General features: G+C 30.8%; 1 protein-coding gene across 1 annotated transcript in view; it reads right to left on the bottom strand.

Moving 5' to 3' along the window:
• Window positions 1-739: 739 nt before the first annotated feature.
• LOC129962309 (angiotensin-converting enzyme-like) overlaps window positions 740-27,411 on the bottom strand; it is a 37,830-nt gene continuing 11,158 nt past the window's right edge. Inside the window, exons 6-13 of the mRNA XM_056076055.1 lie at window positions 23,636-23,736; window positions 19,493-19,662; window positions 18,163-18,287; window positions 14,039-14,143; window positions 9,139-9,283; window positions 5,101-5,199; window positions 3,996-4,118; window positions 740-1,727 (exon numbers count right to left, since the gene is read on the bottom strand). Of these exons, the coding sequence (XP_055932030.1) occupies window positions 740-1,727; window positions 3,996-4,118; window positions 5,101-5,199; window positions 9,139-9,283; window positions 14,039-14,143; window positions 18,163-18,287; window positions 19,493-19,662; window positions 23,636-23,736 (1,856 nt within the window). The remainder of the gene's footprint in view (window positions 1,728-3,995; window positions 4,119-5,100; window positions 5,200-9,138; window positions 9,284-14,038; window positions 14,144-18,162; window positions 18,288-19,492; window positions 19,663-23,635; window positions 23,737-27,411) is intronic.

Here is a 27,411-nt window from a genome sequence, read left to right as displayed (position 1 = left end):
TATCTGAGACCTCGTTTAATTGGCTTCAGAAAAGAATAAGTTTTTTTTTCTCATCGGTATAGGAAAAGAAATAGAAAGATTCGAGGTAGAGGCATAAAAAATAATTTTTAATTAATAAAGAGATTAACCCTTCGGCTAATCACCACGACACTTTCCAGGAATTTTCTTGTTGCCTCAATGCATCTGTATGCAAAATTTGAATAAAATCTGTCCATTAGCTTTTTAGTTTATAGAGGACACACACTAAGGAACATTGCTTTATTTGTACATATAAATACAGAATGCTGGATTAATTTCATAATTTCACAATTTCTATTATCGTTTCTTATTTAGAAGCGTGTCATACTTGAATTTAACGTAATGCAAAGCCTGAAATTTTATGAATCAGGAGAATAGAAAAATAACTCACTCCGATGGTAATTTCATTTCTTAAAATTTTTATTGCACTATTGTTACAACAGAACAAATTTCACCATGTGATAGAAACTATTAAAAGGTTCTCCTGTAGGATTTGTTTATTTTACATTTTTTCCTTCGATTTTACATAAATTGTGACATTTTTATTGTCAGACAATGATCGACAAACTAATAGCGCTTTTTTATTATAACTAAACTAAAATTCAAAGACAAGTCTTGTTCATAAAATGCAGAATGATGATAAATGCATTAAGATAATTTCGTTAGTGAAACATCTTCATCTACAGAACTTGTAAAGGATATCCAAATCATTTGAACTATATTAAGCTTGAACTGTTGTGGGAGAGGATACAGTGGGTTGGACACTTGTGGAAGAGGCTACAGTGTTTGGGACACTTGTGGAAGAGTCTACAGTGGGTGGGACACTTGTGGAAGAGGCTACAGTGGGAGGGACACTTGTGGAAGAATCTACAGTGGGTGGGGCACTTGTGGAAGAGGCCACAGTGGGTGGGACATTTGTGGAAGAGGCCACAGTGGGTGGGACACTTGTGGAAGAGGCCACAGTGGGTGGGACACTTGTGGAAGAGGCTACAGTGGGTGGGACACTTGTGGAAGAGGCTACAGTGGGAGGGACACTTGTGGAAGAGGCTACAGTGGGAGGGACACTTGTGGAAGAGGCGACAGTGAGTGGGACACTTGTGGAAGAGGCCACAGTGGGTGGGACACTTGTGGGAGAGGCCACAGTGGGTGGGACACTTGTGGAAAAGGCCACAGTGGGTGGGACACTTGTGGAAGAGGCTACAGTGGGAGGGACACTTGTGGAAGAGGCTACAGTGGGAGGGACACTTGTGGAAGAGGCTACAGTGGGTGGGACACTTGTGGAAGAGGCCACAGTGGGTGGGACACTTGTGGAAGAGGCCACAGTGGGTGGGACACCTGTGGAAGAGGCCACAGTGGGTGGGACACTTGTGGAAGAGGCTACAGTGGGTGGGACACTTGTGGAAGAGACTACAGTGGGAGGGACACTTGTGGAAGAGGTTCCTCTGGGAAAGTTTGTTGTGATAGAACCTTTGGTCGTAGGATCTGTAGTGTCGCTACCACCTTTTGAACCTTCTTCATCTCCAGGACAAGACATTGGATCGTCACTTTTCCATCCAATGTATTCCCTCGCATTCTTTTTCTTCAGCCACTTCATAAGAGGCTCGAAGTATTCCAACATTGCAGAAGCATCTAATTTTGTAAATTTTCCATCTGAAAATGACCGTAACAATATTTTCCAATGCTTTGACTTTCCTTGGGACAGAAATTTCCTGTAAAAGATTGGTATTGTTTCTTTAGATATTTGATAAATGTTAGGAAAAGCAGGAATATATATATATATATATATATATATATATATATATATATATATATATTGGTAAATGATTAAATGTTTAGTTTTTCTTTCATCTAATTTAATTTTTGCAAGGTGATTATAGCATTGTCAGAAAATAGCTGTTAGTGTTTTACAATATGTTATACACATGGTAATTATATTTTTAGCTTAACAAGAGAAAATGGCGTGCCACCTTTCTTAGAGTAAGAATATTTATTTTAATTCTCATTCTTATATTATTTTTCATTTATAGTCAAAGCAATTCAAAGGAAATTTTATAGAGTATTCAAAGACACCGAATTAAACTTCGCATCCTTAAATTTAGATTCCAAATGCGTAATTTAATGATAACGTTTCCTTTTTCAAATTTAAAAAGAGTATTAAGAAATTGATGAAGGATTGATAAGAATTATATTCTAAAATTTAAATTTTTATACAGTATCAGTACACATAAACTTTCAGCGAATAGAATGCTTCCCATATAATAATTAGATTTTCTGAAAAATTTTATTTCATTAAATTAAAGTCTTAAATACTTGTACATTCAAGAATACGGGAGATAATTCACGTTATAATGAAAACATTTTAAATATAAAAACAAATGACGAAAGCCTATATAGGTATACAACTCCTAACACTCCAGTAAAATTTATACAATGTGGTGGTTGCGGAATTGCAATGTTTCCGCAATGTCTTAAGGAATAATATAAATACAGAATATGATAATCAATAATTGAGTCTGCAATAACCACGACCATCCTTAAAAGCAACGGCTTAAGCCAGGAATGCATTGCAGAATTCTCAATGTCAGAAGTATAGGTGTACTCTGAACACCTCCCCGGGAGGGCACCTCAAAATGAGGATATGCTTCCGACATGGTGGTTGGATCTCGCCACCTTAGAGGGTACACGAAAAGGTGGGGATCTGGCTCCTCCCATCGATGACGGGACGTGCTTCCTTAGGGAAGGGTTGTATTGTGGCCGGTGATGGCCCTTACGACTCAACCACAGTTCCCACTAGTGTTGCTGTAGCGGCGGTCCGGTTATTCAATATTTATTATCCATGTGCTTTCGGGCGGGTCGGAAAGGCAAAGTCAGTGATATGACTTATTCGGAACACTAAGCAGTAATGCAAATATTACTACTAAACTTTAAATACATTTTTGAAAAATTCGAAATAACCTAGATTTTACGAAGTTGTCTGAAAATAAAAGTATCTATATGTCACAAGATCATGCCTTGATAACTCGACTAAAAGCTATGTTCATGTCAGACAAATATTCATCATGGATTCCATAAGAAACATAACTTGGAATGTGAAGGAATTCAAACCGAAAAATTCACGTTTAAACATTTAATTTAGGAATGATATCCTCAAACTCATCTTTTACACACTGACAATCCCGAATCACAGTACATATAGAGCAGATAAACTAACAAAAGTGGTAGGGGGAATGAATTCTTATTAAAAGAATGTTCACATTATACGAAGGATTTCTGCATTTCACTTCATTGTCAAATTTCGCAATTGATATCGAATTGAAAAATAACAAATACAAGTGATTATCAAAATAATGGAAACACCCATGAATAAAAGTGGCATTTAAGAATGTGCTTCGTAAACTTTAAAATATGTTGTTGTTGTTTCTTATGGTACTTAGACAAGCCCGCCGTTACGAAGACAGCGATTTAAGCCGATGGGGGGTGGGGTGGGGGGCATCACTCATTCGCTTGCACAACCCTTTTTTACAGGAGGGCACATTCACACATCTCACAGAGAGAACAACCATGCCAGAACTGGGACTCGAACCCAGGACGCCCAGATCACGGGGAAGACGCGTTACCCAACGCCAGGACTTTAAAAAATAAACCTACCAGTTTTTTTAATATAAAAAATATATTTTTATATATTTTCTCACGAGCTTCAAAGGGGCTAACATGTAGGAGCCTGACTATCGGGAGACTAATTATGACTGAAATGTCCCAGCTTTTAGACTTTTTTAGAGGTACAGTATCTAAAGCCTTGGAAACATACGCGGAGCATAAACTCTGAAATGTCTTAAATGTCTTCCTACATCTAGAAAAAAAACTTATCTAAAAAAATGATGCATATCATAATGCATAAACAATTATAATTATGCATAATCAATAGAATTTTTTGGATATTTATCAGGGACATAAAATAAGGGTAATTAATCACTTACGCAAATGCTTGTCCAGCTTTTTTGTTTTTATAAATATTACACTCATGCAGAGGTCCAGTGTGGTTAGCTTTTTCACAAAGAATTTTGTGAATCTGAAATTGAAATATGTTTGCCACGTAATACCTGAAAAGTACAAGTTATTTTTAAAAATTTAATTAATGATGAGGATTAATTATTTTAACTACTTTTCTAAGTAGTTAAAATAATTAAATAATCGTTTTACAGCACATCTAAATTTCACTACTGTGAAATAAATTATTGGAAACTTTGAGCAAAATTATTTCTTTGAAAAAGATTGATTAAAATATGTTTAGGCTATTTTTTAAATAGTTCCAGATTGCAAAGAAACTTCCTGCTCTTTATTTAGTTTTAACCTCCTCCTCCTCTTTATTATTAAATTTAATTGCTTCCCGTCTCCAATCAATTCATGGGAGTAAAAATAAGTTTTGAGGCGGCATCCTCAGCTCTAGATTCAGACATCCCACTTCCTTTACGTCTAAAATATATATACGTTCGATTTACAATTGATTTTTTTATGAGAGTAAGATCAATATGTATTTAGAATACTAAAAATTTGCACTTCTTACACTTTTAAACTATATAGCATTTATTTTGCTTAGTTTCTATGAAGTGCTTAGCTCCTCTCTTCGTATAAAAAGTTTATTTATATAAAAAAAAATATGGTATTGACAAAAATCTCAGCGGTAAGTTCTATGAAGTGCAGTTAATGTTCATGCCAGTAGTTATCAGAATTCTTTTTCTGAAAACTTTGATAAAATTAAATCGTCTGATTCGCTGTGCGCCATTTTGTTTTTCTTCCGATATATTTATCACCAGATCGCTACTGTTCCTGTTAACTTTTTAAACATCCTGATTTGTCTGGTTATATCTGATTAAAAGAAAGCAAAAAGATAGCCTTGTGGTAGGATTTTGGCTTTGGGTTCCATGTTTGGTAATTTGATTTTAACGAAGATCTATCCTTTATGTGGGTCAATGTTAAAATATCTGATAATCAAACGTTTAAGTATGTAACGCATATACAAATATGCATATGAATATTTATTATTAAGATGTAATTAATTAACTATATTTAATTAAAACGCACCTGAAATATTCTACACCACCTGCAATGTGCCATTTTGCACCAATATCAAAATTTTTCTCTGTTCTTCTGGTAGGCGGGCAAACACCTTGAAACTGATACCTAAAAGAAATTCATTTTAAATTATAGGAAAATTATTTCACAAAATTTTTGCAAGCTTTTCTTTTATTTTAAAATTCCTAAAATTATTTAAGTGTAGCTAGCTTTTTCTTTTAATCGTGTTCAGCACAAAAGCGGATAATTCGTATTTATATATTTAGTAGTCATCTTTGGCGACAAATTTGTTTGCTTGGAATATAGGCTTTTCTGGCTGATAAGCTCATAATATGAATTGTATTAATTTAAAATTTCATCAAAACTAAAATATGCGAATTTAATGTAACCAGTGTATTTCAAATAACTGCATATACAACTAGGAAACAGAATCATTATTGAAAATTCTAATTAAGAATTAATGCCCTCAAAAGTCCTTTTTCTCCTGTCATAATTTTAACATTAAAAAAAGCATGGGATAAAATAGTTTATAGGATCGATAAAATTATTTTGAATTTAATCCTAAAAATTGAATCATTACTATAAATCATGTATTCAATTAAATAAAAAAAATGAACACAAATAAAATTTTGCATTATTAATAAAATAATTTTTGAATTTTAAGCTATAAAACACCAAAAAATTAGATTTATTTTAATTTAATTAATGTTTTAATAAAATACTGGACTTTGAAATAATGATAGAGACTTTTCTCTCTCCTTGAACAGTCCATGAGCCAAATTTCATATCGAACAAAAACTGTAGATTTGTTTAATTGAAAAGGAAATAATATTCATTCTTATATATACAGGGTGTTGCCGAATTCGACAGACAAATTCAGAGGGGTGATAGTAGGCATCAGGAGGATGAAGAATCGTCATACAACATGGGGCCCCAAATGATGTTTAGTAGCTCAAAATCGTAAAAATATAGAGAGTCGAACTGTTGAAAACTGTAAAAAATTAATAAAAAAACAACAAATGGTGTTTCAACTATGAATTTTTTTAAAGTGAAAGCACATTCTTAAAAGTTTTTTTCATGCTGGTAAAATCTGGATTTGATGATCTAGGGGGGTGTAAATTACTGAAAACTAAAAAGTAGTAGAACTCATATTTGCAAAAATATTAAAACCTGACAAAAAATTAAAGTGTGAAAATATAAGGAATTTTATATTCTATAATTTGATATAAGCGGGTAGTGTCAGAACTGGGGAGTTTTAAAGATATTCAAGAAAAACTAAAATGGGAACCAGAAAAAATCGCTGCAACATCAGTACCGATGTTCGCAGAGAGCGTTGTCAAAATCGAAAGATAAATTCAGCTCGGTGATAATAGGCATTAATAAGAGGAAAATTTACCAGAAAACATAGGGTCTCAGATTACGTTCATTCAGTGAAATTCGCAAAAACTGATGTCGAAAAGACACTGAGTCTGGCGAAGAGAATGGCCATATGAATGCGAGGATTAGGAAGAAGGTAATAGAGAAGAAACCTTCTCGTATGTAAAGTTTTCATGCGTTCGAAAAAAATAAACGCAGGGAGTAAGTATTCATTAATGAACATAACAGAATTGATCGTCGTTAAACTTCATTCGCAAACAACAAATCAGATTTCATGAATGTAACTAAAATATGCTGGTGCTCCTTGATACATTAACCAAATGTTCTGATGGACAATTGTCTCTGTTCTCTGCTGAAAATCCGGAGGAACGTGCTGGAAGAAAGCAAGGTACTTTGTGCCACTGAGGCGTTCGACAGAAGATACAGTCCAAATAGATGACTCTGCTCAGATGTTAATATCAAACTTGTGTTGTACGTTCGACGAGATAATGATGTGGAACAAGATAGTGATATCTCGTAAAGCAGGCTTCATCTGTGAATAAAACTCTAGAAGAAAAGTGTGCATCTTTCTGAATGGCATCAAGAATCCAGCGTGCGAACTCTACCCGATTTGCGATTTTCATTGAAAAACATTACCAGCGATCCTATTTTTTCTGGAAATTTTTCTTCTACTTGATGCCTATTATCCTTGCTCTGAATTTGTCTTTCGAATTTGACAACGCTCTCTGCGAACATCGGTACTGATGTTGCAACGATGTTTTCTGGTTCCCATTTTAGTTTTTCTTGAATATCTTTAAAACTCCCCAGTTCTGACACTACCCGCTTATATCAAATTATAGAATATAAAATTCTTTACATTTTCAAACTTTTATTTTTCATCAAGTTTTAATATTTTTGCAAATATGGGTTCTAAACTACTTTTTTCGTTTTCAGTCATTTACGACCCCCTAAATCATCAAATCCACGCGTTACCAGCATGAAAAAAAAAACTCTTAAAAATGTGCTTTCACTTAAAATAAAATTGATAGTTGAAACACCATTTGTTATTTCTTTACTAATTTTTTACAGTTTCCGACAGTTCTCCGACTCTCTATATTTTTGCGATTTTCAGCTACTAAACGTCATTTGGGACCTCATGTTGTATGATGATTCTTTATCCTCCTGATGCTTACTATCATCTCTCTGAATTTGTCAGTCGAATTCGGCAACAACCCTTACATATTTATTTATTTATATAAATTTAATAATATATACAATCTTATTTACATCCTATTTAAGTTCCTATTTTTTTTTAATCTTAAATTAGCCTATACTACTTTATTTTAAAATTTTCTTTTATTTTCTGATCCAAATCCCGTTCTTTTATTTAATTATTTCGAACATATTCTCTAAAAATTTGATGTATATATACTTCTCACATTAGAAATGAAATTCCTTTACGCCCAAGACATTCCTTCCATAATATACCTTAAATTATCTTTCTTGAATTGACACGTGTCAAAGAAATCCCTACCCTTAAAGTGTTGGGGGAGGGGGGCTACTGACACTTTTCGATATGATCCGGTGAGAACGGAGACGTTCTTCACCGATTCTTTCCATGTATTAACCCTGCAATTCCATAGAAAAATAAATTAAAGTTAAATCTAAAATTTTCTTATTATCAATGATATCTGGAAATATATGTTACATATATATTATACTCCCGAGTATTCGGTTCGCGATTATCTTGCTTCAGTACTATCCAGCCTATTTTTCTTTTGTCGTTTTTAAATGAGGAAGGCAAGGCTTACTTCGGTAGCACTGCCAAGGTATTGTATGCGGATGTCTGCTACGATCCGACAGGAAAAGAGCAGCGTTCTGCTCCTTTTCATTGTTTCGTCAGTGTGTAACGGACCTCAATTGTTGCCGCTGTTCCTGATTATAATGCACAGTACGTACAGGATTCGTAAATTGTTCTTGGGGTATACTTAATGTTTTTTAAGCGTACCAGAGAGAAGATTTCAAATTGAGTGATAACTGAAAAAAAGTTGAAGTGACTATAGAGGAGAAATTACGCGCTATACAGCGACTAGACTGTCGTAACAGCAAAAACTGGCAGCAGCTACTATGATTCACAGGGACGCGTTTACATTCTACATGATTTGAGGTAAATGGACAGTTGTTTAGAACTCAATAATAAGAAGTAAGAAAATACGTATTATAACAATGAGTTTTGGTATAAAAATTTTGTCTTCTGGTATCGGAGGGCAAAGTAATGAGCTCATAGAACTCCGGCCTATTCTGGGTTTTTTTGTTATCCGGCCTACTCTTCCCCCCTATTATGCTGGATAATCGGGAATGTATTGTATAAATTTATATAGTTAAATGGATTTTCATAAACATTCATGAATAAAGTACTATCAAGAATTCAGGGAATGAAACGGTTTGTTCATTCACTTTAAAAAGGCAATTTTTTTTACCAGTAAATCATATTATCTAAGCAATTAGCACAAGGAGAATTAATTTCAAGAAAAATAGAATTGGTGCATTTTTATAGGCGCCCCAAGAGGATTGTGTAAATACCTAATCCTGGAACTGATCAATACTGAAACAATATAAAATGTACAATTATTAAACAATTATTAATTTATAATAAAATATTATTAAAGTTATTAAATATCATGACTGTACCTATACAGCCAATACTTCTTGTTCAATTCTGTATCCTTAATAATTCTTTCGTACACTTTATTTCTCCAGTAATCTATTATGTAGTCATAAGGAAGTGTCACAGCATAGTTTAAAGCCGTCTGCATTAGATAGTTAATAGTGGATTCTGAAAAAAGAATTCAAACAATTGATATTAAAAAAAATGTTCAGATTGTAGTCAACAAAGTGAAATCGGCAAACCCATAGTTCTTTTATAGATTGTAATTTAAATAAGCTGTAAATAAAAGTTTCCAATTTATAAAATTTTATGAACGTTAAGATAAATATTTACATATATTTATAAATATATTATATGAAGCCATTTTACAATCAAATTCCTTTTCGTATCTTTTAACCCTCCAGCTGTGTATCCCGCGATTTCCGCGGGTTGGCAATCAGTCTATTTTCTGTTGCATCCAGCGTTGTTCGCAGTTTAGAGTGCTTATTTTTACGATTATAAATTTTTATTATATTATATTATTATCGTGTAACATATAATATTAGTTCTCTTTCTTTGAAAAATATTTGAACTTATTTACAGACATCGCATTTAAATAGTGATTATAAGGAATTACGCGGCCAGAAGGTTAAGCATTCCATTATATTTTTAGTTATTTTGTTACTACTATGTGCATTTTAAATTTCTACTAATAATAAAGACGAATATGAATGCGTGCGTGTGTTGGCGTTCCACAGGCAAAAGTTTGAACTAGAGCTACCAAAATCACTACATATATATATATAGAAAATTAAACGAAGTTGAAAATGCATAACTTGATGCTCTTATTTTTTAAATATTAATTTGTTTTAATTAAATAAAAATTAAAGGAAATTTTGAAATTTTTCCTTGATAACTTCCGATAATATTATAGTTCAAAAGTAATTTTTACATCTTGAAATTCAAAGATGTTTTTCATCATACCAATTTTTGCTTTATAATTTCTTTTCAATTTTTCCAACTTTATTTCAGCTTGTTTCATAGCAATATATTTTATTGTTGAAGTGAAATTTAAATCGTTTTAGTGTTGCTACGAATTTTTATTTTGAATTTTTTTCCATTATTGATGGTCAAGATATAAATTTTGGCTTATTTTTCTACATTGAGCAGGTTTTAATATAAGGTGCGCGTTTAATAAAATTTTTGAAAGCATCAGATATGGGAGCATATCTCGAAACCAGCTTTTTTAGTTTCAAGATTTGGTTTTGAAATATTAATGAATAACTTTTGAAGCTAAAACATGAATATTAAGAATACTAACTAATTTTATAGTTAAACCTAAAGCTTCTAATAAAACAATACCCTATATTTTTAAAACAAAAACTGACCAAGCAATAATAATTAACGTTTGTTATCACATTTTTTAACAATAAAAAAAGTTTCTGGTGATAATTTTAACAAGTGTGACGATATAATTGTTGCAAATATGTATGCTGCAAATATTTTTAAAATGATAAAGAATTTACTTTTTTGTTTTATGTTTGTATTATATCAATGAAAAGATGCATACATATAAATACAGCATGTATTAGTTTTTAATATTTTAGCCTGCACATCGTTTAATGTTAATAATAAGTAAACAAAGCTCTAAGAATGTCATAATATTCCAAATAATTTATCAGAAATAATAATTCATTCTTAATTTTACTTTACTCAAATTTCACAATTTGAAAAAAAACATTTCTTTCCTATGTTAATTTAATTTTTCTGTAAATCATGATGATTATTTTTTTAAAGAAAATTCATAAAAATTGCTTATATATCTTCCAGTTATAGCCTTCAATAATTTGTAAGAAGTTCTAAAGATTATTAAAAGCTTTTGTTTAACAAAAAATATTGAAATGCAAGTATAATTAATAAATTATTATAGATGCAACAGCAAATTAAGAAGCATATCTTAAGTTACATCTCAGTTAAGTTTTACAGTTTGTATTCCTAATTACTGGTTGGTACCATTAAACAGGTATAAAAAAATTTTAATGGCACTTTTCAGAATAAATCATTTATTTCAAGTAAACATTTTAAATTTGAATAATTTGTTTCTCAGAAATTTACTTTTGCGTGTTAATACATTTGCACAATAATAGCGATAGTCCTTAATGGATGGTAGCATATCCTTATTAACACAAAATGCCGATTGTTACGATATTTTTCCGATATTGGCCAGCAGTCACAACATCGTGAGAATATCGTAAAATAGCTTGTGCTAACTGGATATTGTATATATCTTATCGTTCTCCTCGGCGTTGTTAAAAGACCGCCACTTGGTGCTTCCTTGAAATTAATTTTGTGAACACCTTGTTAAAGGGACATGATACCCCCTAATTTTTTTCTGTAATTTCGACAAATTCTGCTTTGTTTTGCTGTGGTTAAATATAAACAATTCAGAAATTTATATTTTAAAAATATTTTTCCTTTAAAGAAATTAATTAAAAAAATTTTTTTTAAAAAAGGGGCCATTTTTTAAAAATGCTTTTTCTTATATAATTTTTGATATTTGCTGAATGATTCTTTTTTAATGAATCCTCTTAATTAACCTAAAGGAATTAGGTATTCGATTTCGGAATTCTCAATTTATTTTCAAAGAAAAACAAATTTTACTTTATTTTTATTTATTTACTAGCCGCCTTTGGCGACCAGCCGGTTCGCCTATCTTAATGTTCGTTAAAATTTTAATAATTAAATATTTTATGCAATTTCTACTTTAATAGCTTCTTCATCAAAATATTTTAAAACTTCAAATTTTGATTATCATATAATTCATTCATAATATTATAAAGGCCTTCAGTCATAACGTAATATGTATCTCTCTCATTTTCTGTTAGCACCCTTAGAATTTATGCTTTAAATTAAAGTGGAAAGAATTTATCTTCATTTAATATAATAATATTTTTTACTGAAACAAAGCATTTTTTAATAATCTGATTACTGAAAATAGAGTCACTCAGCGTTTAAACTTTATGGGCACTAAAGAATATTTTTTAATTTATGTAATATCTCAAGAGTTGGTCAACAAAATTTTGTTAGATTCATTATGAGCAGATCGATTAATTAACAATGTTTAAATTTAAATGCATCAAACACTAAGAAAATAAAACGAATCGTTTAAAATAAACGGTTGAAAACAGGTTTTAAAAAAACTACTTAAAAAATGATGTACTTAAAACTATAAGCATATACAAAAAATATATAACTAACATAAATACAATTTACTTACAAAAGCATGCAACTAAACCAAAAATAATTTAAATCATCCATTGATAACGTTGTCATGGCAACAATCAGAACAGAATGCGCATGCGTGAATTTTCTTCGCCGGTTACGTAACGCAAATACGTGATTTTTTCTACGCCAGTTGGGGTAACGCTATGCGGATTAGAAATTTTTAATTTCCTTTATTCTGTTTTATTTTAATTCAAAAGTACTTCAGAATGAATCTGAAAGATTGATTCATTAACAATGTTTAATTTTAAATGCATCAAACATTAAGAAAATAAACAGAACCGATTGAAATAATCCGCCGAAAAATGTTAACCCTAGCCTCATTACTGTTGGGAGAAAAAAAAACTGAAGCCTTTCTCGTTTGGCGCTGGGGATAATGGAAGATTTTTTTGGCGGAAAAGTTGGCGGTGTTGAAAATGGAAGATTCTTTTGGCGGGAAAGTTAGTTTTAAATTAATAATTAAAATTCTAATTAAAAATTCGAAAAAAGAAACCCCACGTGCACATTCCCAACCTCCAAGGTATACATGTACCAAATTTGGTAGCTGTATGTCAAACGGTCTGGCCTGTAGAGCGCCAACACACACACACACACACATTGAGCTTTATTATAAGTATAGATTTATTTATTTTTTGGAGGAAATATACGACTTTTTTCACTTTCGCTATTTTTAAAACTTTTGCTAATCAATATTTTTAAAACTCGATGCCTATTTTTATTAAATTGATATTTCTGAAATTTTTTTTAGAAATTTAAATAAAATGTGTATGACTTTTAACATTTTCTAGTAGACGTGATTTTGGAAAAAGCAAACTGAGGAAAACGGACAAAGATTGAAACACAGTAATTGCACATTTAAACCAGCCTATGTTTAAGCCAATTACTTTTCGCAACAATAATCAAACATTTTAAAAGAGGAAAAATAATAATTTTATATACTTTTCTTATTTCTAAAGCTGATGATTGCTCTAGCTTAACTTAGTAATAAATAGAAAAAAATAATTTAAAAAATTAAAAAGATAATAATAAATAAAAAATAAAATCGGCTATATATTTAGAAAATCACACGTAATTTTTTTTCTTTAAAAGCTTATTAATGCCTAATAGTAATTGAAATTTAGATGAAATATAAATTGAAAAAACATTTGAAATAAGCAAAGTTTCTAAAAAGTGCAAATTGAATAAGAATGAATTCAAATACATTTATACAAAATTTTAATCACCAGAAACAAAAGATCTTATAAAAAGCAGTTATAAGCTTTGCCTTTCTGAAAAAATGTTTTTGCAAACATACACAATGTCATTCATTTCGGTTTCTTTAATGAATTTGATAGCCAAATATCAAAACTGTTTTACTTGAAAATTTGTTTTATGCGCCCTACAACTCTTTCTATTCATTATAAAGCATTATAAAACAACGGTTTTTCCCTGTTAATACATGATATTTTCCAACTCCATCAGAATTAAGTTAATCAAAAAATTAATTTGTAATTTTGAAAAAGCTGATTTTTTTTTGCTAAAATGATCCAGATTTGACGGTAAAATATTAACACTGAAGCGCTAATGAAATGATTAATGCTACAAACATTGTGCATATATATATATAGTGGTTATAAATGTCTCATAAAATCAGTGTGGTTATTTTATTATGGAGTACCTTACCATATCTTTTTCTGACATTATTCCTTTTTAGGAGGCCAATTTTTGTTAAATAAGTAGGTGTCATGGAAGAGAGTAATATAGCATCGCCTATAGCTTCGTGAAATCCTACAAAATAAAATTTAAAAAATGTTGAATTTTGTTTATATACATATGAAACATTTTTGACAATTCATATTATGTCAAAATTGTTAAAATTTATAAGTTTTGTTTTTAGTGCTACCGTTACGTTTGCAAGAATAAATACTGTCACGAATCTGTGATGCTGCTTCCCAGCATAGTTGATTCCATCATCAGAAAGACCGTTTTACAGTCATCTGTATTGGACGGAGTCCGGGTGTCGCGTCAGAGGTCCCAGAGCTTGGCGACAAACTTGGCAATCATTTGGCGACTTTGGCGCCAAAATAGATTATACCCGAAACATCGGCAATTTTTCCGATCCTTCCATTGGGAACCGAGATACGCCTCGAAAGTTCCTGATTGGTTGAGAGGCTTCTAGTCCCACCTCCTGAGACCTATAAAAGAAGGCAGTCTGCAGCTGCCAGAGGAGAGTAGTCGGAATCGACGGTAAAGAGTGAATCTTCCAGACATTAGCAGAGCAGCGACGGAGTGAAGCTAGTGCTGAACTAAGCTGTGCGCTACTGTCTGCAGTAGAGTCTTGTTGTATGCTGCTGTATGCACGTCTCGGCTGAAGATAATTGTCTTCTCTATGCTGTATATAGTTGTCGTCTTTGTGCTGTCCTGTGTGTCTTCGTATAAATAAACGTCGTTGTTTTATTTTCTACTGTCGCCTGCTGATTGAGCGTTCTCCACACCATATAACTTCCACTATCCAAGCGAACCCGGAAATTTCGTAACAATACGTATTTTGAAACCTACTCTCATCTCAAAAGGAAAACTTTTTTGTAGCATTAAAATTAGTTCTCAAGGATATTCATGCATGAAAAATTACAATGAATAATAATTAAAAATAAATTTGTGACACATAAATCATATAGCATCAATTTTTGAACACATAAAACTTTAATCGATGCGGGAAATGGCACTATTCTCTTTTGCACATAACAAAACAATCTTTTCAATCCTTTTAGACTTGCACATTCATATTCGAGAGATGCAATAAGCATCTGTAAAGAAAGCCATTTAAAAGTATAAATTAATACGTTATAGTAAATAAATTATTATTCAGTAATATAAAATATTAAAATGTAATCAATATCATAAAATTAATTTTCATTTTGAAGTAGAAATGCATCGAACATGGTAAGTGAAGTTTGTTAAAATTTATTTAATGTTATTAATTCTGTTGTACATTTTAAAAAATTCTAAAATATTTTAGCTTTAAGTTAGCAACATATATTTCTAAAAAAGAGGATGGTAAAACACAATAAAAACTTACAAAAATTAATATTTATACATATGTGAATACATTTTAAATAATGCATTAATAAATAACAACATATTTTAAAATATCATGATCAAATTAATTAAAGATTTTATATTCATTAGATTAAATGTCGAATTCCGAACTAATAGAAATACTTACTTTGATTAAATTTTTGTGCATTAATATTCAAGATAAAGAGGGAACATCTCATTCCCCATATTCATTTTTCAGGCGCATTTTATTTATTTATTTTGAGAAAGCAACAAATAATATTTAAAAACGCCAGAGTAATTAAAATCTTATAGTTGTAAATAACAATTCAAACACTTTTATCAAATGTTAACTCCTTGAACTGAAAGGATGAGTCCAGCTCGTCATGAATTTTCTTCAGCAAATTGTCAAAACGATCTGCAGTAGCCCGAAAATATTGAAATTGAAATTCAATGTGAAGTTTTTCAATAGGCGTGCCATATTTAAATCCTTTCTAATTACTTGTAATATAATAATTTTGTTTTCATTAGATTTGGCTAAGAAATTTTAACCCATATTGTTAGCTTTTCATTTAATCTCTCAAATAAATTCTACATTCAGGGAATGCGTATACAAAATATTTGAAATAGGCAGTAGTACTACAAGAAAGAGCTATGATTAATGCACATTCAAAGAAATACAGCATACAAAAAAAAAGGGTCAGTTGCTGAAATAATATTAAAAATTATTGTTTTTAAATAAAAATGGGAACTTCTGTGCAAATCCATCTAAACTATTAAGTAAATGTTAAGGTTCCTTAATCTAATATGTAAAAATGAATTGTTGTTTGTTCATACCTTATGCGCTTCTGTACCGTCAAGAGATTGCGATGAAACTTGGTCGACTTATTGCTTGCACTTGCGCGAAGATTATATTTTAAAATTGACAATTGACAAATAGCAAACGGCAAACGGAACATTTCATTCGGAGTTAATCGCATGTATATCAACAAAATAAAATTATTATGATTGATGATTTTCTTTTATTGATGCCAATCAGTGTGAGTAAAACGAAATCGAAAACATTTAGTGCACACATACAAAATAGAATTATTATTATCAATGCCGATCCAGTTTAGTTATATATAATAAAAATTTTCCAGTGCAAACAGCAATTTTTCTATTTATTCAGTGAATCAACAAATGATATTTCGATTACACAAGCGTATATCGCGTTGATTGCTTTGGCAAAAAATACGTCCCAAAAAGTTCGTCACTTCATAGATTTACCAGCGCAGCACGTAGAAATAAGCCAATTCGAGCTAATCAAACAAATGAGGAACGACAAGCGAGCAATAAAGAAGATTCGTTTATGAATTGCGAATTCACTTGCTTCAGAATCTCAAAATCAACATGCGGCAAGAATCGAAAGACAACGTTTATTTGCTACCTCATCGCGCACATCAGAATCGAAAGACCATTTTGCGGTAAGAAGCAAGGGAGCTATTTTTAACGGAAAATCGATTGGAGAAGATGTGCTCATTTCATGCATTCCCATTATTCACACCGACATGCCTTTTGATTTCAAATGACTGCAGTTCCCCATACGACTTGCATTCTCGATGACCATCAACAAGGCGCAAGGTCAATCACTTCAAGTGTGCGGAGTAAAACTAGAAAATCCACGTTTTTCACATGGCCAGTTGTATTTTGGATGTACACGAGTCGGACAGCCAAGAAATTTATTTCATTTTGCTGCACACAGGAAAACAAAATATTGTTTACCCTAAAGTATACTTGAATAATAAAGTAAAAAAAGAATAAATATTATTTATACTTTCCCTTTATATATCCTTCAATTTCCATGAATGTATTCATTGTCGACAAGAAAATAAATATCATTTTTTCTATCATTCCTAATTAAACAAAATAGCTCTTTCAAATTCTAAATGATATTTCCAAAATTATTTATTCTGCAGCAGCAACGCGTCGAGTACCAGCTAGTAAATATTAAATTTTTGCCTTAATAATACCACATGCTGTTGTAACAAAAGAGACGGTAATAGAGGGACATAGAAATAACAGGAACAAGCAGATACATTTAGATTTGCAGTCGAACCTGGTTACAAACGACAATTGATGGCAATTGGCACTTGCAAGCAACAAAGAACCTTCTAGAGAAGATGCATATTGGTACAGAAAAAAAAGAATAGAAAAACAAAACTTTACATTTTACATTAATATCAAATTGTGAAACATTGAAAATGCATAAAATACATTAAATGTACGTTAACTTTTTACATTAAGAGAGAACTAAAGACAAGACCTTTGACAAAATGACCGTAATAGAAGATTTAATGACTGGAATTTTTATGAGTTCTTCGACGTCTTTTGAGTCTGTATTCTCGCCATAGTGCGCAGACTTTGATAACGTGATTTATAGATCCTTCTTCGGTGCCACGCTGACGTCGAACTTTTGTCAAAGAAACGACTTTAATGTACAGAAAATGCACCATGTCTAGTGTATACTTGGTTAAGATAAAAATCATCCTCAATTCGGTTAGCAAAAATGTTTTTAAAATGTTGATACTTGAACCTGGCTATGCAAAGATCTGTGATTAAATATTTCCTTTCCCTCTCAATTTGAGTGGATTGTAGACGAATGTTAGTAAATATCATTTACCAGGCAATGCAACACATTATGCTATTTTTAAGTCACAGTTTGAAGGAAATAAAATTTCTTTGATCTCTGCTTTGAATGAGAAAATTACCTGGATTAGCAGAATCCCGAAACAGAAAAGGTAGATGACTATAATGCATGAAATATTCGATATGACCCATTTCATGATGGATAACGTCTAGATCAAATGCGTTCACTTGGGAACACACTCCGATCCTGAAAAAATAAATTAAAATAAACATGCTTTGTGAAGCAATGACAGAAAACTTATGAAATTGATAATATATCAAAAATAATTGGAATTTTATAAGGGTGACAAAAAAAAATATGTAAACCATCGAAGTTCATTCCCCAAAACTTTCTCAAATACTCTCCAATAAATTTGTCATGATTGAGAGTGACTTACATGGCGCTGGCATACAATAATTACGAAATATTAACTTTTGGCGTGAATTGGGCATTTTTATTGAATCCATCATATTATCCTTGGCGAGTTATTTGGTGGTTAATCCATGGCATGTGGTTAAGTGAATCCGAAAATTAAATTTATATTTTAGACACGTTTTCCTCAACCCATTGAAACACAACACTGTACTTGTAATCACAAATTTTCTTAAAGAGTTTGATACATTTAAGTCATTGTGTTTTTGAATTATCTCGTTTATTTATTTCGGAAAGTACAGATCAACGGACAGTAAACCCTTTGAAAGATTTGTCTCAAAATTTGTCGGATGTTTAAACTATAGATGTTAAATCTATGTACCGAGTCTTATCTATCTAGCTCTCTTCGTTTTGGTAGTGATCGTGTTTATTCATATTCGAACAGATGAACTTTCTCTGAATAGATTTAACTCAAAATTTCATAGAAATTTGCAAATTTGGTATAACGTAAGACTGTATATCAAATTTCAAACATCTAGCTCGAATCGTTTTTGTGTTATCTTTCTCACAGACAGACAGATGGATATTTTCCAAAATTGAGTTTTTTAAACTCAGGGCGGTCTCTTCACTCAGGAAGTGCAAATGTTGATTCCTATAAACATATCGTAATGATTCCTGTACTTTCGAGAACCTTCACTTTTGTGAAGTTCTCTACGTGGAACCATTGATTTGGCAGACATTCAGAATATCTATTAAAAATCTGTAAACATCTTTTCAGTATTATGAAACGAACTGTACAGGAAAACAATATTACAGATTCGTATCGTATCCATCGTAACATATTTATACACGGTAATGGTAATATAATTGTACATGGCCTACCTTGTATAGATAAGAAAAATTTCACTATGTGAGATAGTTTTGATTCTAATGTTTCCTAATTTTTTTATTTCATTTTTAAGTGTATTTTTAAATGTTTCATAGTAAAACAATTCAGTGATTAAACAAGAGTCTTATGGAACAGATTACATTTTACTTACCTGTAGTCTTCTTTTTCGTAGAAGTCATAAGATGCACCATGGCAATCTGCGTCCTTTCCCACTGGTTTCTCTATCATAGAAAAGTGCCAAAACCGAGGTGTCATTGCTTTCAGACCGATTGATGTGAAAAATTTCTCCGCAATTATGAACATATCGATCGGTGCTAATTTCTGAAAGTAAAAAAAGAACTTATAGTAAAAACCATAGGATGTCAGTTTACGCTATTTTTACGGCATTTGTACATTAACCGCATGCCACTGGCATACATAAGCTACAAAACAGCCTGTCAGCACGCAATCGTTAATCACATTTTTTTTTTCTTCTGATGGACTGCAGACATTCGATTAATACGCAAGCACAATTATTACTTCTTTCCACAAAGAAATTATTGAAATATTATTTTAAATTTTTCTGTTTTATAAAAAATATTTTTTGAACTTCACATAATTTTTATGTTACGTAGTACAGATTTGCATCTTTATTCTAGCAATTTTACTAATCACGGATCTTCTTTCTGACTGCCTAACATCTCTATCTTTGTGTAAAGCAGGGGTGGGCAGACTTTTCCAGGGTATGGGCTACTTCTAGTTTTTTCAAGGTGTTGCAGTCCATCCCCCAAAAAAGTTCTTCAATATTTATAATAATAATAATAAATATGGAATATGTACTTACCTACATAACTACAAACATAATAATAATAGCCACAATCTAATAATATTAATTGATGCATTTAATATCAAACAATTTGAAGTGCATTAAAAAATATTGTCATCTAAAGTAAATTCTCATAGTTATAGTTGGTAGATGACTTAGTCTGTGCATTGTCCTCCAATCTTGAATATGTCGGTATATATTTATTAACTGCTAACCTTGCACTGGATTCTAAGCGGTCGTCTGCGAGATGAGAAAGATATGTTGTCTTAATTATATTCATCGTTGAAAATGCAGATTCTCTCAGTTAGGTAGACCTAAAGAACGATGTGAAATAATATGTTACTTTTTTTTAAATTAGTGAACTTTACTTCATCTATTAGATTTCAAATGTTATTCTTAGGTTCAGAACTACGTGCTTTTAAAATTATGGCATTTTGAAGGGAAAAAACTTCATTTTCTTCAAGAGTTAAGGTGAATATATTATATCGTTGTTCCATAAATATGTTTCTTTTAGTATGCGCTTCTAAAGTCTTAGCAAAGGCGGTCACCCCAAAATGTCTCAGTGATCCACCGGTCGATCGCGATCTACTTAATGCCCACCCATTGTGTAAAATTTCTTTCAATACAGTAAAATGTGGAATAACTATTCTCTGAATAGAAAATAAAGATAATGATTTCTTTTGTCGCGATATACAATGTATTTTTAGTTCAGTTATAATTTATGGTCTGTTTTGGAACACTTTTGGAACAAATGAAGACATGATGGTTAATATGAACTCGGAAAATTTTATTAATCAGAAGGGAAATAACAATGACTTAAACACATGCTTATAACTTTCCAAACTCGGAAGGTCTCAAAAGTCAATTGGTACAATACAAGGAAATATTCATGTAGAAAAATATTTGTAGATAATTGTACATAACCACCAGATTCGATTGCTGGAATTTTGGTTCTATATGAAGATAATGTATTCCTAATCGAAAATGGCTGCATTAGAGAGTCGGTAAGAGAAATCAATTCAGGTGTGATATCTTTATTCTATCCCCTTCCCAAGTGTTTTTTCTTTCCTTATTGTGAAAGAATTTTTTTATTATTTAATTTCTATTTGATAAATTTTCAAAAATTTGGAGAGAAAAATGACTAAATTTGGTTGTTAATGTAAAGGGAGTAATTTCGAAATAGTTTCCAAAACACGAAGCATCTGAAGTTTTAATATAACGTCATTCATCGCTGTTATTCCATTGAGAAATTGGAATTTTAATTATAATAAATAATTTCAAACTGTAATCATGGTTAAATCATATAATGCAAAATTGCAGCGTAATACGTGCTGCTAAATTGCAGTATTCCCAAAAATTGCAATGTGGAAATTTAATGTTTGATTTGTTTAATTTTGCATGGAATGCTTAATTACGTAAACAGTTTAAATCAGCTTAGAGATTTCAGCAATCTAGATTTAAAGCAGAAAAATATGATGTGTTTTTCTTCTTAAGAGTGAAAATTCCTCAAAGAGCTTACCGTTAGACCAATCCCAATTTGACTTCTGCACTTATTCAGTAATAGTGGGATTTTTTTCTTTACCACAATATTTAAAATGAATTTACGATCGAGAAATGATATTGTAATAATTTTATTAAGGGTTTTAACGTTTCTCTAGGATGGCAAGTTCAAAATTTGAAATTAAATAATAAAAAAGAAAGCTATCTAATAATAATTTAAAATATTGTAATATAAGATTTATTTTCCTTAGTAAATAAGTATGGCAATAATTCCTCTACATAGCTATTATTTTAATATTCTACTTCGTGATTTCTTTATTTTTCAACTACATTTATATAAATAGTTATAAAAAAGAATAAGGATTCGAGGAAAAATAATCGATAAATTTATTTTCAAGCTAAATTTTCAATTAAAACTCATTAAAAGTTAGTAATCTCTTAGACATACTTAATTTAAATCTCCCCTGCAACAAGTCAGATATACAATTATTTTTTATTAATTAATTATTAAAGTTTTAAAAATAATTAGAAAACAAACAATTTAAGCCGTGAAGAAATGTATAACTTCACTGTGTAGCATTTTAAATTAAAAAATCCACTCTTTGTTACTGTACACAGTTCGCCACGAGTTACAGAAAATTTTTTTCAGTTTCACGTTCATATCGCGTAATTTATGGAATGATATTTACTTTTTCCTTGTTATATGAGAACTATACTATCTTAAAAAAATGTTGTGGAGCATAAAACGTCTAAACATTCACCTTCCAAGGTCGCTATTTTGGCATGCTAGTAGGTCAGGTCACTTACTTAATATAGTTAATTAAGTTAATTAACCACTATCTAAAAAGTTTTCATTTAAGACTATTAATTTTTTTTCTGAATCCATTTATCTTAACCAGTATACTGTTTTTGACAAGTATACTCGGCATGAAAAAAGTACATTTTGCGTTATGACGAGTTTATTCGTCAGGAGTAATAAGTAGTAATAATTCGTCAAGAGTAATAGTAAATTAAACTTGCAGTTTGAATTACCATTTTAGTAAAAACTCAAACATATTCGTAAATTTCAAGATGCTTAAAATATTTTCAGGCCAAATCGAAACCAAAGGAACAAATAAAGATTATTATACGTTGCACCATGCTTTGCTCAATACCATTATCTAACAGCAAATTAAAATAATAAATTAATTTTTTTATGTTTCTTTCGTTCATATGCAAAAAAATGTATTTTAGTTTAAGTGAATAAATAACTGCGATTATTGAAATAAAAAAAATAAAAGTCATTTCATTACAATATAATTTCATATTACTCATGTTCTGTGTTTGACTATTATACTCATCATCGTTAAATTTTTGCGACACAATTTAGATACTCTTTTTCTGAAGATATCGAAACAGTTAATTGGGGAATGAAATTAGCCTCTCAATGAAATTTTATGTAATTCTGTTGATAATTTTGAGAGTTATAGAATTTTGAAAAATGTCGTTTCCAATGTTAAATGAATATTACAATCTTTCGACAATATCTCAGAAACAATTATACACTTCTGAAACATAATAATGTTAGTAATAAATTACTATTGTTTTCTTCTCCTGTCTTCTTTTTATGTCGGAGTCTAAAAAATGACCCAAGTAAAAGATATCTTATTCTTAGTTCTTATTATACAGATTACGTCTATAATATAACAAATAATGTGAAGAAGTCCATAAAAAAAGGTGCAGATTTATTATTATGATTATTCCATCTTAAACCCAAACAATAGATAAAGATTTTCGAGTTACCACAAAAAAGATTTGTAATATACATTTTTCTTTTAGATGAAAGTGAATTCTCATATATGACTGTACATTCTAATATACGTATATGCAAAATTTGGAATACCAAATGCAGATTCATTATCCACCACAGAAAAAAAAAAGGAAAATTTTTAATCATAAATTTTGCTCTTAGAATACAATTCTTAAACTCGATAGGCAAATAAATATTACCTTCTTGTGCATAGCTTTGGTTACGTTAGGGCGTCCACTATAACCCGGATATGGCTTCACAATATTAAAGATGTTACTCCATTGCTGAGCGTACATATCGCCTAGATGAAAAATATAAAAATGTGATTTATTTCTCTTTAAAAAATATAATTCTCCCAATATGAATTAGATATTATATTTCTTACGCCACTGTCTTTCAAATTAAGAAATTTCCTCTAGATTTAAAAAATATTCTCTTTAGACAATTGGCTGTAATAATTAATACATAATTTCCATGTTTTCTAATTCAAAATAGTAAATTAGAATGCCATATTTAACTTTATTTTTTTCATTTCACAAATTTGTTCGTTTATAGATAACAATTTTTTAAACGTTACTAGAGTTAATCTTTAATTTAATGACTATTTTCTAGTTAGTTAAAGTATGTTTGAACGGTCTAAGAAGGAGACAAATAAAGGGAAATCGAAATATATTCAGTAAACATGCTGCATATAGAGAAATATAGTTCAGGGAAAAAATTAAGGGGCTTCTTTCATCAAACAATTTCAAATACATATTATACCCATAACGGTAATGCCAGTGTTCAGTATTGATTCGGGATATATTACTAGTATTCTTCGGCAACAAGCTACTCGACCACCATATTAATAGCATCAATTTAGTAATTAAAATTAGAAATAAATATTAAGTTTAAAGCCAAAGAATCAAAAAAAAAAAAAGATTAAATGAATCCGGCCCGAAGACTTTCTCAAGGGTCACCCTCAGGCAAGGATTCAAACCAGGGATTTTTTCTGTGAGGGGTCTGACTTTCGTACAACAAACTGACCCCTCGTGACCCGAAAATCCCAGAAAATTGAGGTTTTGGAGATAAAATTAGTATCACAAGATTAAAGATAATTATCCTCAAACAAGTAAAAACATTTGCAAAAAAATCAATCCAAATAAGTTTGTGGTTTGATTTGCTGTGGTCTTATTTGGATTGATTTTTTTGCAAATGTTTTTACTTGTTTGAGGATAATTATCTTTAATCTTGTGATACTAATTTTATCTCCAAAACCTCAATTTTCTGGGATTTTCGGGTCACGAGGGGTCAGTTTGTTGTACGAAAGTCAGACCCCTCACAGAAAAAATCCCTGGTTTGAATCCTTGCCTGAGGGTGACCCTTGAGAAAGTCTTCGGGCCGGATTCATTTAATCTTTTTTTGATTCTTTGGCTTTAAACTTAATATTTATTTCTAATTTCAATTTGGTTAAGTTCATTTGTGTTTTAGTTGTAGCAGCATTAGCGCTCTCTAAATACAATGTATATTTTATTATATAAATTCAGGAAATTTTATATAGGTGATTTTGCACATTGTTTATTTATGGATTGATAGTTTATTATCAATTTAGTAATGTTAGTCAGCTTATAGGAATTAAGCCTTATTACACCAAATGAAAGAAGTATTTTAAATGGACTTGTTCAATAAGCAAAGAGCATTCTGATTGGTTGGCTATGCGTGCAAATTGATGAAATTGTCCAAGTTGTATGAGGTTGAAAATGACATCGCTCATAATAGAAGGGGAGTTTGGATGGGCGATCATTCATGATGTATCTAAATCACTGAACTTCCAACCGAGATATAAATTGACGAGATGTGTACAATATTTGAAGATAAGGGACTCTTTCTTTATTGCTTACCCATTGAAAATTAAATATACATTATTGTGCCTTAAATTACTTCCAAATTGCCCAAAATTACTACTAATGTACACTAAATGTACGTTCTGCATTTAAATGGTATAGAAGTGATGGCAGGTGACCCTTAGTGACGTATCTAGACGTCGTGAATTTTTATATGAAATAAAATAAGGCGAAATCGAGCCAGTGGTTGGAACTTACGGATTGTTTCTTTCGTAACCTAATTATTTTAAATATATTGATAGGGTCACATCTCTTAAATCTTTGCATCTATACGCTTATAAATACAATAAACTCAATGATAACTCTATACTCAACAAAATAGATGATGAACCGTGTTTAAATTTTTTCTATTTTAACTGAAAATGCCTATAAAATTATTTTACCAAATATATATATGTAAAATTAACTTGTCTGTATAGATCTGTTTGCATACATGTATACAAGATGACTCAAAAATAAAACATGCATCAGATATAATTTTTTATACATGGTTTTTAATACCAAAATTGTAAAGAATAATATTAAATGAATGAATGAAAAGACTAATCTATACTTATAATAAAGCTCAATGTGTGTGTGTGTGTGTGTGTTGGCTCTCTACAGGCCAAGTCATTTGACATACAGCTATCAAATTTGGTACATGTATAACTTAGAGGTCGGGAATGTGCACCTTGGGTCCCTTTTTTTGAAATTTTAATTAGAATTTTAATTATTAATTAAAAACTAACTTTCCCGCCAAAAAAATCTTCAATTTTCCCCACCGCCAAATGAGTAAGGCTTCCGTTTGTTTTTTTCTCCCAACAGTAATGAGGCTAGGGTTAACATTTTTCGACGGTTTATTTCAAACGATTCTGTTTATTTTCTTAATGTTTTATGCATTCAAAATGAAACATTGTTAATTAATCCATGTTTCAGATTCCTTCTGAAGTACTTTTGAATTAAAATAACACAGAATAAAGGAAATTAAAAATGTCTAATCTGCATAGCGTTACCCCAACTGGCGTAGAAAAATTTACGCATTTGCGTTAACGTAACTGGCGAAGAAAATCCACGCATGCGCATTGTTCTGATTGTTGGCATGACAACCAACGGACGATTTAAATTATTTTTAGGTTAGTTGCATGCTTTTGTAAGTAAAATGTATTTATGTTAGTTATATATTTTTTGTATTTGCTTATAGTTTTAAGTACATCGTTTTTTAAGTAATTTTTTTTAAACCTGTTTTCGACTGATTATTTTAAACGATTCATTTTATTTTCTTAGTGTTTGATGCATTTAAAATGAAACATTAATGAATCGATCTGTTCATGATGAATCTGAGAAATTTTTGTTGATAAATTCTTGAGATATTACATAAATTAAGAAAGATATTCTTTAGTGACCATAAAGTTTAAACTCTCAGTGACTCTATTATCAGTAATCATATTATTAAAAAAAAATGCTTTGTTTCAGTAAAAAATATTATTATATTAATTGCAGATTAATCATTTACACTTTAATTTAAAGCATAATTTCTACGAGGGGTAACAGAAAATTAGAGAGATACATATCACACTATAAATGAAGGCCTTTATAATATTATGAGTGAATTATATGACTATCAAAATTTGAAGTTTTAAAATATTTTGCTGAAGAATCTATTAAAGTTGGAATTACGTAAAATATTTAATGGTACGACCGGAGTTTTATCCCCTGCTTGGCGAAATTTTTAAAAATCGCAAACAACGGCCTTGCGAAATGTTCAAAAGCAAAGAAGCAGATGTTCAATTATAGTGCATAATAAAGATTGCCAGCTTTGGTGCGTTATCGCAACTTGGCGAAGAAGGGGGTTAAACTCCGGTTCAACCTATTTAATTATTAAAATTTAAACGAACATTAAGATTGGCGAACCGGCTGGTCGCCAAAGGCGGCTAGTACTTATATAAAGCTCAATGTGTGTGTGTGTGTGTGTGTTGGCGCTCTACAGAAAAGACCATTTGACCTACAGCTACCAAATTTGGTACATGTATACCTTAGAGGTCGGGAATGTGCACCTGGGGTCCCTTTTTTTGAATTTTTAATTAGAATTTTATTTATTAATTAAAAACTAACTT

This window comes from Argiope bruennichi, chromosome 2, assembly GCF_947563725.1.
Source record: "Argiope bruennichi chromosome 2, qqArgBrue1.1, whole genome shotgun sequence".
Taxonomy (NCBI): Eukaryota; Metazoa; Arthropoda; class Arachnida; order Araneae; family Araneidae; genus Argiope; species Argiope bruennichi.
Note: the sequence above shows the minus strand (reverse complement) of the source record. Positions and strands in the feature narration are given on the sequence as shown.